Source organism: Bremia lactucae, assembly GCF_004359215.1.
Source record: "Bremia lactucae strain SF5 chromosome Unknown BlacSF5_NotPlaced_200_SHOA01000120.1_2678225bp, whole genome shotgun sequence".
Classification (NCBI taxonomy): domain Eukaryota; phylum Oomycota; class Peronosporomycetes; order Peronosporales; family Peronosporaceae; genus Bremia; species Bremia lactucae.
The window spans coordinates 765,748-776,823 of NW_027152213.1; the positions used below are offsets into that span (position 1 = coordinate 765,748).

Below are 11,076 nucleotides of genomic sequence, written 5' to 3' on the forward strand. Positions count from 1 at the left end.
GGTAGCAAGCTCCACATGTCGACCGCAGATCATCCCCAGACCGATGGCCAAACAGAACGTGCCAATCGGGTCGTGGCGGATGTCTTACGCACTATAGCAACTCCCAAAGAGTGGAGCAAGCAATTGCCCTTTGTGGAGTTCGCTATAAATAACAGTGTCCACGCCAGTACGGGTGAGACACCGTTTTATATTAACGGACTGCGCCATCCTCGGACGCCAGTCTCGTTTGTGCGCAGCCCGAGTCTTAGTGGGGGAGGGCCCCTCACTATGCTCGGTGCGAAAGAGGGACATAGTTTCGTCAATATGACGATGACCCATGAGGGTATCATCTCAAAGACTGAAACTTGCCCTAGTGACCCTGCCAGTTTAGCAGTGGTCAATAAATTTACGCCTTATGACCGACCTCTTGGCGGTATCATAGGCGAGTTTGATGCTAAAAGCGTGAGCGATGTTCAACGCTTTGTGGATGAGCGATAAGCCATCACACGTTAAGTCCGTGACGCAACGGCAAGCGCACAGGACAAGCAAAAAGAATATGCGGACCGATTTGGTCCAAATATTATCTACCTTTTGGATAATATTAATTAACAATCTTTTATTGTTAATTTCATGTAACGATACACCCCGTTACACGAAGGCACCTCACCTTAAATGTTATTAGTGCAGGTTGGCTAGTACTAGCGAAAGGTGCCCCGTCGCAAAAATTCTTATCGTTCAGGCTTAAAGTCTCACCCTTCCCCCGTATATGAAGACGCACCCCGTATTTTACGTGGGTCGTCTGAAACGGTATGTAGACCCAAATGAGGTGGTGATGTTTGCCAAGTCTAGCCAGACAATACATGTCACTGTATTGAGAACTGGCGATAATTTAAGAAATTTCATATTATATTAGAGTAAATTCTTTTTTAATACAAAATTCCAATTAAAAAGCAATTCTACTATTCCAAGTCAATAATTTTGTACGCTTATGGAACTCAAATCACCCTTATTTTATGGACGAGGTATTAAAAGGCGATACGCGCGACTTGCTCATGACCACCGCGTTCGTAATCTTTTGCCACGTCCCACTGCATAACACAAGTTTCGCAAAAAACATGAGAAAAAGTTATCACTGGAAGAGTTCGGCCGGAAACAGCTTTGGCTCCAGTTGCTCATCCACCAAAAACTTGAGAGGAAAATACACAACGTGGCCACGCACGTTGCAAAGCTCGTGCTTCCGCTGCGCAATCTGTGACCGCTCTTTCATGTTCACGTTCATTGCACCGCTAAATACAGACTTAGGTCCTTTCGAGCTGCTTACTCTTGAGCTACTTCCAGGTGACATAACTTTATCGCTGATGGAAGACGTTCGGTCTTCTTTATTACTCGATGTGTCAGTCGAATTAGCCCCCGTTGCCGCCGCAACCGCCTCATCGGCACCGCGACCAGATGTGTCTAAGTCTTGCGCAGACTGAATATGCGAGTCAATTTGAGCAAAACTTGTGACGCTGTCGGAGGGCAAACATCCAAACACTGAGTCGTAAATCTGATAATTTGCCATGGCTTGCTCTTGCATTGAAAACCAGGCCTCCTTGTTGACCGGATCCACGTACTTTTGGTATAGCGGAGTTCCAGGTTGCACACCAAAGTGCTCTTCAAACAGCTTCATTCGAAACGAATGCGCAAATTTGCCAACGTTGTACACACCGTCAGCAATAGTAATTCCTTCTTCTATTTCATCATCTTCAATCAGTACAGCAATCTCCGAGTCACGATCACCGCACATACTGCGTTCGTTAATATTGGCAGAGCCTATGATACAAGCTCGGTCATCCACAATCATCAACTTACTATGGATGTAGACCTCCTCGGTCTGTGCTTGGGCGTCTTCACAGACACTGTGGTTTCGAAGACCAAAAAATGCAATGTACTTGAATGGATCGTCATCCTCTAACTCCTCGTAAAGGCGTTGGTATATTGAATGTTCGCCTCGGCAAATAGAGCGGTACTGCCAGTGCATGACGCCACGCAGACTACTAGCATCATTATCATCTGGCTTCCCGGGAAATGCTGGCAGCAATGGCATCAAAACAATGACGCGGAATGTTTCATTATTATCTGAGGCACGACGAATTCGCTCTACTAGCGCATTGGCGATGCGGTTCGAGCACCCGCGATCTCCTTCCAGTCCAGACACAAAAAATTGGTTTTCAATATACACAAAATGATGCGCCGATCCGATTAGCCGAATATAAGCGTTCTGAATGCTCCGTTCTGTTGCCACACCTCCTGACCACAATGACAAACTGCGTAAAATTTGCGTATTCACCCGATATCCTCGAGCTGACATTTTCTGCTGATGCTTCTCAAATGCATTATCTGAATCTTCACCACCGTCTGAATCATGCAACATCACCTCGTTATTCTCGTCTTGAAGAATTGGCATCGTCCCCGATTCCTGCTGACTGCTCAACAGCCGTGCCATGCGTCGATCACTATTAAATCCACGATTATCAGTATTTCCACGACCATTTGATAACCCCCGCATCGCTCTTACAGCGTGAACGGCCTTTTGTAAACGCTTCGTTGGTTTACGTGGACCATGCTTGGTAACATTAGTGACAGGAAAATCCTTCATGGGCACTAGATGGCGCAATTTTTTTGACTTTTTACGTGTAGACACAGAATAATTCCACCTTTGGATAAAATGACGAGCCACATCACGAGCAGGCTGCCCCTCAAGACGGCTGTGGCAATCATGCCACGGCATTCTAGGCACTTCATTGCGATCAATCATATCTTCATTCGGATGGTCCACCTCAATGAAATCCTTTACACGCGGATTCGAAAAATCTTTCCCTAAGAAATTTGTTGGCTTTTCGGGCTCATCAAACAATTCGTGTTGATGAGTATCCCAGCGCCCAAAGCACAGATCAAGGCCACCCACAAAACTAATGCGCTGGTCAATACTAACAATCTTTTCGTGGTGTGACCACAATCCCAGCTGCTTCATTAAAAAGTCGGGATCCCTTAGCACGTGAACATTTTTGTGCAACTTGCTCAGTTCCTGCTTTGAAAACATGCTGTTCAGTGTTAGTGCCATGGACACTTCCTTATACATAAGTACATAAACTTGCACTCCCTCTTCGGCTTTTTTTTTTAATGCAAGATCAAGTCTAGATTCGGGATGGTGCGCGGCAGGACGCAAGAGATGTATAGTTGGACAAATCCACCACCCGGCAATAAAAATCTCCTTCCGAGCTGACTGTATCGCTTCGAATATAGCTTTGTAAGCATCGCTACCATCAACATACCATTGAGCAAATGAAGTCATGTGTGCTGGATTGCGTGGTATTGAATATGAGCCATCTCGATGGATTTGGGACCAATTTGATGCTTCCGCTACTCGACGGATATCGTTGGCCCACTTAACTAGCACTTGCTTTGTTTTAGCTTCCATCTGAAGCACATATGTAGCGTTCGAAACCAATAGTGTGGTATTCGATCCCGTGGTCGCGAGACCACGCTCGACAGAAAATTTATTGTCAAAAAGACACGCCTGAACCGCAATCGAGTCCTCAATTGAGTCAAATATTGCTATACTTGACGACTTGAGGGACACCCAACGCAAACGCTTGGCACGAAAATTCAAACGCTTGACCACACATATGCAATTACAACATTCATTGTCCCACGAGAAAGAAGCCCGATTAATACGGACATTTTCGCGGTTGCCCTTGAGCCAAAAGCGAATTTTTAACCAACCTTCACGCACTGACGTTCGACCCATATCATCATCAAAAGTCGAGTTACTGACCTGAAACATGGCCGCTACATATTTCGATCGGAGCAAGCGCGGTACTTTGACTACTGCCGTGAGCAACTGCTGTACAAGCGCAACCATCTCTGCACCCACGGACTTTTCGGCGGATGACAAAAACAGTTTCCGCAGCTGTGGCCACCTGGTCTCTCGAGGGTATTCCGAAACTTCGGAATCGTCTGCACCATGTTCGACACGCTCTTCAGCAGCTGCTGCTGATGGACCGTGGCGAAGGTGTGGTCGGCTCTTAATATAAAACCATAGACTCGAGATAGACGACTTGGGGATCTCAACTTTCCACTTGTAGATCTTGTACTTGATCTACAATCGTATTCCAAAGCGTAAGGGTAGACCGTAGGGATATGTAAAGAAATCAACCATACCTCAACGTCATACTCGACGTAGCGCGTAGGCCAAGAATCTTCATAACGTCCACCAAGTACACGCACCTCAGGTGGCTCATCAAATACGTAAATGTCCTCGTCCGTGTTGTGGCGTAGAAACCCAAAGTGATCGACCGAGTCAACTCGCGGTCGACCGCCCGTAATGGAGCTGGGACCAGCTCCATTGACGGCAGAAGAACCTGAACGTTGTGACCCTCGCGCAGAAGCCACGACATTGGCAAAATTGTGCTCGGTTGGGCTCATGTGATGAAGGTTGAACGCAAAGTGGCTCATGAATGCGGTCTCGACATGCTGGCTTCCAAAGAACGGTCGAGCGACCGATTGGCTAATTGGAGTTATAAATAGAAAGGCCGCGAGTGTTTTGAAACATCCCGCGACTGCGATGTAAAGACAGGGAAGTTGAACTATCTGGGGCATTCAAGCAATGTGTGTAGGTGTGGTGTGCAATCCTTTATCAAGCCACTCGAAAGCAGTGAATTTCTTTAGTCGAATTCATTAGCGGCCACAATTCAAGAGATTAAGTGCAAGACTGCCAAATTATATGTTGTAAAAAGCAAGTAAAATATAACGTATTCTGGGGGCAGATTCCAACATAGTGGGATTGAGTCTCTTTTCATCTGACTGTTTTGTCCAATCGCGCGCGAGACGTCGTAACTCTTCTCTTACCAAAATAATGGATGAGCGACCCATGCTTCGGGGCATTTTCGCCTTCGAAGACGAAGAGACCCCAGAATGGCGGCGTGTGGTCATGTCCGAGACGACAGGTGGCGTGCCTAAATTTGCTACAAAAGAAGAGTGTGAGGACTTTATTCGAAAGCACTGCTGGCGCGGCTCAAACCCCGACTTTCCGAAGCTGCAGCATGTGTTTTCAATGTTTGTCGACTGGCAACAGATCACAGAGATCCTTTTGCCAAAGATCGACGAATATGACCAAAAGTTTCCACAAGAGGCTGTGCCCGAAGTGAGCTCAAACAATCGCTTTGTTCACGGCGAGGGCGTTGCCATTGCCCAAAACGTGGACTATCGAGTAAACATGCCTTTCCACCAGCAGACAAATCGCGAATCTACACTCAATACTCTGCAATATTTATTTTTTCATATGCGCTGTGGTATTTTCGTCATGATCCGTCGTCGACGTGTTGTTCTATTCGCTCCATTTGCCAACAAAGATTACGAGAACAATTGGGGACATCATGTGACTTTTGACAGTTCAGACGGTACTATGTTTACTTACTATCGCGAGAAAAAGCACTACTACCGACGGGAAAACATCATTCCAGATGTAAACAAGTGGTGGGCAAATGGTAACATTATTTGCAACGAACATTGTCGATATCACAATAAAGAGGACGAGACGCAGTACTGGGGAGACCAATTTTTGACACAACTTCGAGACATGCTGGAAAACGCCTGCAAGCACCGTAATATTGCAGATTGCGAATTTTTTATTAATAAACGGGACCACCCGCATCTGAAGGTGTATAGCTAGTAAACGGAAGGAGTTGTGTGAGATCTGACTAAAATTTATGGCGTGTTTGGTAGGAGAATCTTAGCGAACCCTACGGTTTTTTGTTTAACAAGGACGATCGGAACACGGAGGATGATATTCCATTAACAAAAAATTTGTACGCAACATATGCGCCCATTTTAAGCTTTTACGTATCAAAGCGCTTTGCAGATATACCATTTCCATGTTCCGAAGACTGGGAAGCCGCAACAGGTCTAGTATTTCCGCAATCGTTTCGTCATACTCATTGTGACAAGTGCCCGTGCCGTAACTCGGTACGTTGTGAGAACGATTGGGAATGCTATTGTGACATTGGAGGCAATGGTCGAAAGCGACATGGTATAGAAAGTGTGCGTGACTTGTTTACAGCAAGTAACTTTCGAAAGTTTTACAAGCCGTGGTCGGACAAGGTGAATACCGCTTTTTTCCGGGGTAGTGCCACCGGTGGTGGCACGACGATTGAAACCAATCAGCGCCTACACTTGGCTCATCTTTCAAACACGTGGAAGAAAGACTCAAAGATGAATGCGGAGGTTAAATCGGCCGCGTTGAATCGAGACGGTGTTGACAAAGAGCTACCGCTTTTAAACGCTGAAGTTACGACGTGGAACCTTCGAGATAAAAAAATAGCTGGTAAGCCGATGACATTCTTGCGCAATGAAGACTTTAATTTTGAGGCTGGTCGCCAGCACTTTATTCCCATCTACGAGCAGTCAAAGTTTAAGTATATTCTTTACGTTGAAGGTCATTGCGCTGCCAACCGGTATGCCTTCTTAATGCGCCTCGGTAGTGTAATTTTGAAGGTTGAATCCCGATGCGTTGCCGATGAAATGTGGTACTACCCAATTCTTAAACCGTTTGAAGATCACGTGCCGATTCAATCAGACCTTTCCGATCTAGCAGAAAAAATAATTTGGTGCCGTGAAAATGATGAAAAATGCCAGCAAATTGCGGCCCGTGCCAAGGAGCTGTATGAAACCTTTGTATCAAAAGAGGCTATTCATGACTATATTGAAGTGATTTGCAACCGCGTGGCCCAGCGCTTTCAGACGGCGCCAAAGTGGTACAATCGTCCAATGGATGTCGAATCGATGAAAAAGCCTGACTTTGGTCGTTGTCGAGGCATGTGCGTCGGTGGTCCAAGTGCTCGCTACTGTAAGCGTTGTCTTGAAATGAAGGAAAGTGATGATGAAGCGCGGGCAAAATACGATCGTGATCGCAAAAGGTCGCGTGATGACAAGCTAGACGGCTCGTCTTTAAACGACTACGGGCGCAACCGCAAAAATCGCGATCGTGATCATGGCCGAGGTCGCTATAGTCGCTGTGGTGACAGTCGAGACTATGATCGTGTCGACCGAGGCTATTCGGGAATTTCTACTAGAGACGATAACATTCGTGACGACAAATTGCATGAGCGAAGTCCAAAGCTTTCGCGTGTACAGCAGTGTCGCAAATGCCGTCGTGCAAAATCGGCTTGTCAGTGTAGCTTTCGTGGCCGTTGAGCACTTATTGGCAAATTTAACTAGATGCATTGCACAAGCGAACGATTGAAAATGCATAACATAGCTAGACTGTTGCTTGCAAATTACACATTATACTCACTTTTTCACGCTAGCAAATCGCAGCTCTGCATCCAGTACGTAATATCCCGTTGCACCCCCCCCCCGAACTTGACCCCGCTATGTGTAATTTTTCACTAAAAGAAATTGTTAAAATGAATCCCAATCTGTCGAGTTCCGAATAATTGAAGTGTTCACCAAACATTACCGAGTACTGGTATCCTCTAAATGCGGTCTTAATCATGGGCGCAAATGAAAAGACAAAGTCGAGTTTTTCGGCCTGGTCAATATGGTCAATATTCTTCAAATATCAGGAAGGATGCGTGATGAAGACGGTCCGCTATTGCTAATGTCAACAAGCACAGCAATTCGTTCGGCGGCTATGTTACTTTCATTTTATATTCTTGGCTGATTAATGTCCTCAGATGTCAGTTAGCCTTACTATTTATCTCATATCTATGTAGGCATTGCTCAATGCAAAAGTTTCCTCTTCTCAAGCTAAGTGTCTTGGACAAAAAGACTAAATTTGTTGGGATAGAAGTTAGTCCCTTCAAATGTTTCATCTCGGCATAAATTTCCCAGCTCTTCTGCAATCTACACATTCAAATTCAGCTTCTTAAAAAATTTCTGCTGCAGAGCAACACTTTCTAGCTGGCATTCATACCTTGAGATATTCCCACCCTAATGGGAACGATGTATGCAGCTCAACTGACACGTCTGAGCAAGTGATGTAACCAGAACTAGATTTCTTCGCCATCTTGGCAAGACTTTGAGCTACCATATCCTCCCGATGAGAGTCGGTTTGAAGAACAATAAGTCCACTAGGGAATTTGCGCATGCTGTATCCAAGCTGAAGCTTTTTCTGCAATTGTGCTGCGTGGTACAGATCGTCCGGCGATACCAGCTCGACACCACGAGCTCGATTAAACATGCAGTATATATCCGATAGGGTCATTATTCCTCCATTTTTTGGCATATGATCGGTGAGGTATTCTGCAAGTTGTCGTGCAAGCTGAACATAATACGCTGCCCCAGAATTTTCACGCGTCACTGGACTAGTGATGCCCATATCCAGCATCAACGAGCTCAACTTCTTAATTTCATCTTTGCGAGACGTTGTCGTATCATCTTCAGCGATCGATTCCACAGACCTCTGAGTATCAACATAACGTTCAATAAGACATACCATATCACGCGCTTTAAGCATCAAGTTGGTCAAGTCAGTGAAAGCTGTAGCCGCCAATTCTGTCGTTTCCTTCTGCGCTTCTTGTTGGCGGCGCATGATACCTGCAATACCTGCATCCGCAGCATTGAATTGCCGCTTTACCAGTCGTCTATCCGACAGATGACTTGGCTGTGAATCTCTCCACGCTTTTCGCTTGAGAGAGGCTGCCAAAGGATTAAAAAAGTCGTCACGCCCTCCGTCTTTGAACGAGAGCTTTAAAAATGACGAGGCCAAAGGTTGCGTACGCATGATAATATCAACTCGCACTTTGGCAGAGCGTTGTAAAAATCCTGCTTCCTTAGTGATGCGCGTAATCCATTCAAGTGGTACGAAGAATGCTACTGGCGGAGAATGCGTTTCATCAATGTAAAAGAGACGATGTGTGGTGATTGAGCAGCGTCCACGCACGTGTTTCGTTTTAAATGTACGGTCGTACAAACCAATGTTGTCTTCGCTATAGATTTCAGCTTCATTACCAAAGAGCGCCGGGCGTCCAGCGGAGGTCAGAGGGAGCGCTACAGAGAAATGAGATGAGATCATTTGAGGTTTCTAAAGGGATATTAAACAACACACTTTGCAAAAGGTCCATCACAGGTAATTTTTTTAGGGGTGAATCTCCATGTTGTTGTGGAGCACGAAGAGATGACGTCGAAGTGGGCGCACTTGAGCGTGGAGAAGTTGACGCTTCGCTCATACGGAAAAAAACCCAAAGGAAATACAGTCAGTATAACAGTTCGACACCTCATCGTTTAGAGAACATGATATTTTCGATGGTTACAAAAGAAAAAAATGGAGAGAACGTGTTTATTTTAAGGGAATGTCTCGTTTGTTACGATTTATTTGGCCGTTAAGAATAATATTAAAAGTGAAAGTGTGCGGGAAAAAATCTTAATTCAAATATATATTCAACTGCAAAACCCCGTTGCACTTGTTCGCGAGGGCATCAAACTATTGTCGATTTCAAGGAAGATCCAAATTTGCATTTTTTCTGCGTTAATTTGTTGGTAGTTTTCACTCTTAGAACACCAAGGTATTTGCTGAACGCGTCTGTGCAGCTCTGTTAGACTTGAGACTGACGTTAAACTTCACGCGGAAAAGCTCATTGCTTTCTTCGGAGTCCTTGTTGAAATGCAGTAAATCTACCAGCCTCGGGCGTTACTATTGGCGTGAAGGGCGACGGGAATGCTGACAAGGAAATCGACATAGACCTGGACGGGTGACGAGGACAGGTGTTTCGGTTTTAGTCGGGTGCCTGGATGTCACGCTGTTGCGGCGGACGGGTTTTAAATGACGTAGGGGTACTTTCGCGGCGTGGCAGGCATGTGGGTAGGTCGCGGTGTATGCGGGTGTTGCCAAAAAACGTAGCGGCATTTTCTTGACACGCAAAGTTTAATTAAAAAAAAACGCAATACTTACCCCATCTATTTTTCTATATGAGATAATCCACAACCCCAGCGTTTCTGTGTCATGGCCGACTATGAGAAATACTTGCTGCTGCATGATTTCGGGCAAAGGCAGTACGTAAATTCTCTAGAAAAATCAGGTGATTCCGTTAACTATCCCCCTGTATCATAGGATTCTCTCTTCTTTCAGCCAGAGGGCGAATTGCTGCAGTACAACGACAAGAAGGACGGACGCTTCATGGGTCAATTTTCTGCTCCCCCGCCACCGCGTACTTGTGCAGCCGATTGACGGCAGTTTGACGCCGAGCCGCTGAAGCGTCGAGCTGTGCCCCTTCCACTCAGTTTTCGACCCGGAGCGCTCAATTACGCATCTTCCACGCATACGCATCATGCTGAGTGTATCCACACCTGAGACACAGAGCCATTAGATTGACGCACTGTGCACCTGGAGCCGTCGGAATTGGAAGGACACGGCAGGTATTACCGCCTTCGACGACGAAGATAAGGCTTTACGTGTAGATATATCATGTACCAGGTGGGATCGAAACTGCTTCGCTAGACAATCTATCATTGCGCAAGGTCAGCATGGACATTTACTCGACTGACCCGCCTAACCGTAGCTCTAACGTGGTGAAGCACGATGCATGCCCGACAGCTTTGGAATCAAAAGCAATTCAGTTTACGCGCTTCAGCAGCGCATTAATCTAATGAGGTGCATATGTCTGTGCAAATTCGCGCTTTAACAGCGGGGTTTAATTACACATGTAAATTACTTTGCAACCAACATAAGTACAAACGGCCGTGTATGCGTATGAGATACACTCAGCAAGCATGTTTCTTGAAATATTTATATCGCGTCTGTGCTGTAAATACCAGCGATGCATTGATAAATGATAAACACGGGCTTAGAAGTAGGAAGTAAATTGAGAACTAAATGTATTTGAGCTTGTGTCTTTAATTACCTTCACCTTAGTTTCATCATTCTTGCCAACGATCATTCCAACTTGAGATCTTGGCTTCCATGTTTTCTTTCCGGGATCCCTGTACGTTGAACAGAAGCTCCCAAATGTAACAATGTCCGCCATGTTCGGGACCGTTCCGGTTAACATTTCGAGTGGCGAAAGGCGTTTAGGGTTGGCGCTACACGAGCTTCGGTTCAAAACATAAGCCGCGTACTCA

General features: G+C 45.7%; 2 protein-coding genes across 2 annotated transcripts; one reads left to right on the forward strand and one right to left on the reverse strand.

Annotated features, from left to right (window-relative positions):
• Positions 1-867: 867 nt before the first annotated feature.
• CCR75_000449 (uncharacterized protein) lies at positions 868-9,204 on the reverse strand. Its single transcript, XM_067958556.1, has 5 exons — positions 9,068-9,204; positions 7,934-9,009; positions 7,478-7,863; positions 4,183-4,485; positions 868-4,120 (listed from the first exon to the last, which is right to left on the reverse strand). The coding sequence occupies exons 3-5, from the start codon at positions 7,511-7,513 to the stop codon at positions 1,109-1,111; spliced, it is 3,351 nt and encodes a 1,116-aa protein (XP_067814625.1). The 5' UTR covers positions 7,514-7,863; positions 7,934-9,009; positions 9,068-9,204; the 3' UTR covers positions 868-1,108.
• CCR75_000450 (uncharacterized protein) lies at positions 4,877-7,508 on the forward strand (the record flags this gene model as incomplete). The annotated part of the gene is made up of 2 exons (XM_067958557.1): positions 4,877-5,680; positions 5,746-7,508. 2 exons carry the CDS (start codon positions 4,877-4,879, stop codon positions 7,210-7,212), a joined length of 2,271 nt encoding a protein of 756 aa, XP_067814349.1. The 3' UTR covers positions 7,213-7,508.
• Positions 9,205-11,076: the final 1,872 nt, after the last annotated feature.

Bases quoted from the DNA above. Each gene is read 5' to 3' on its own strand.
- CCR75_000449 (XM_067958556.1), bottom strand. From the start codon at position 7,513: ATGATTAAGACCGCATTTAGAGGATACCAGTACTCG. The intron at 4,486-7,477 runs GTAATGTTTGGT...CAGCATGTCGAG, and splicing joins TTAGAGGATACCAGTACTCG to ACCGCATTCATGAGCCACTT. The intron at 4,121-4,182 runs GTATGGTTGATT...ATACGATTGTAG, and splicing joins ACGTCGAGTATGACGTTGAG to ATCAAGTACAAGATCTACAA.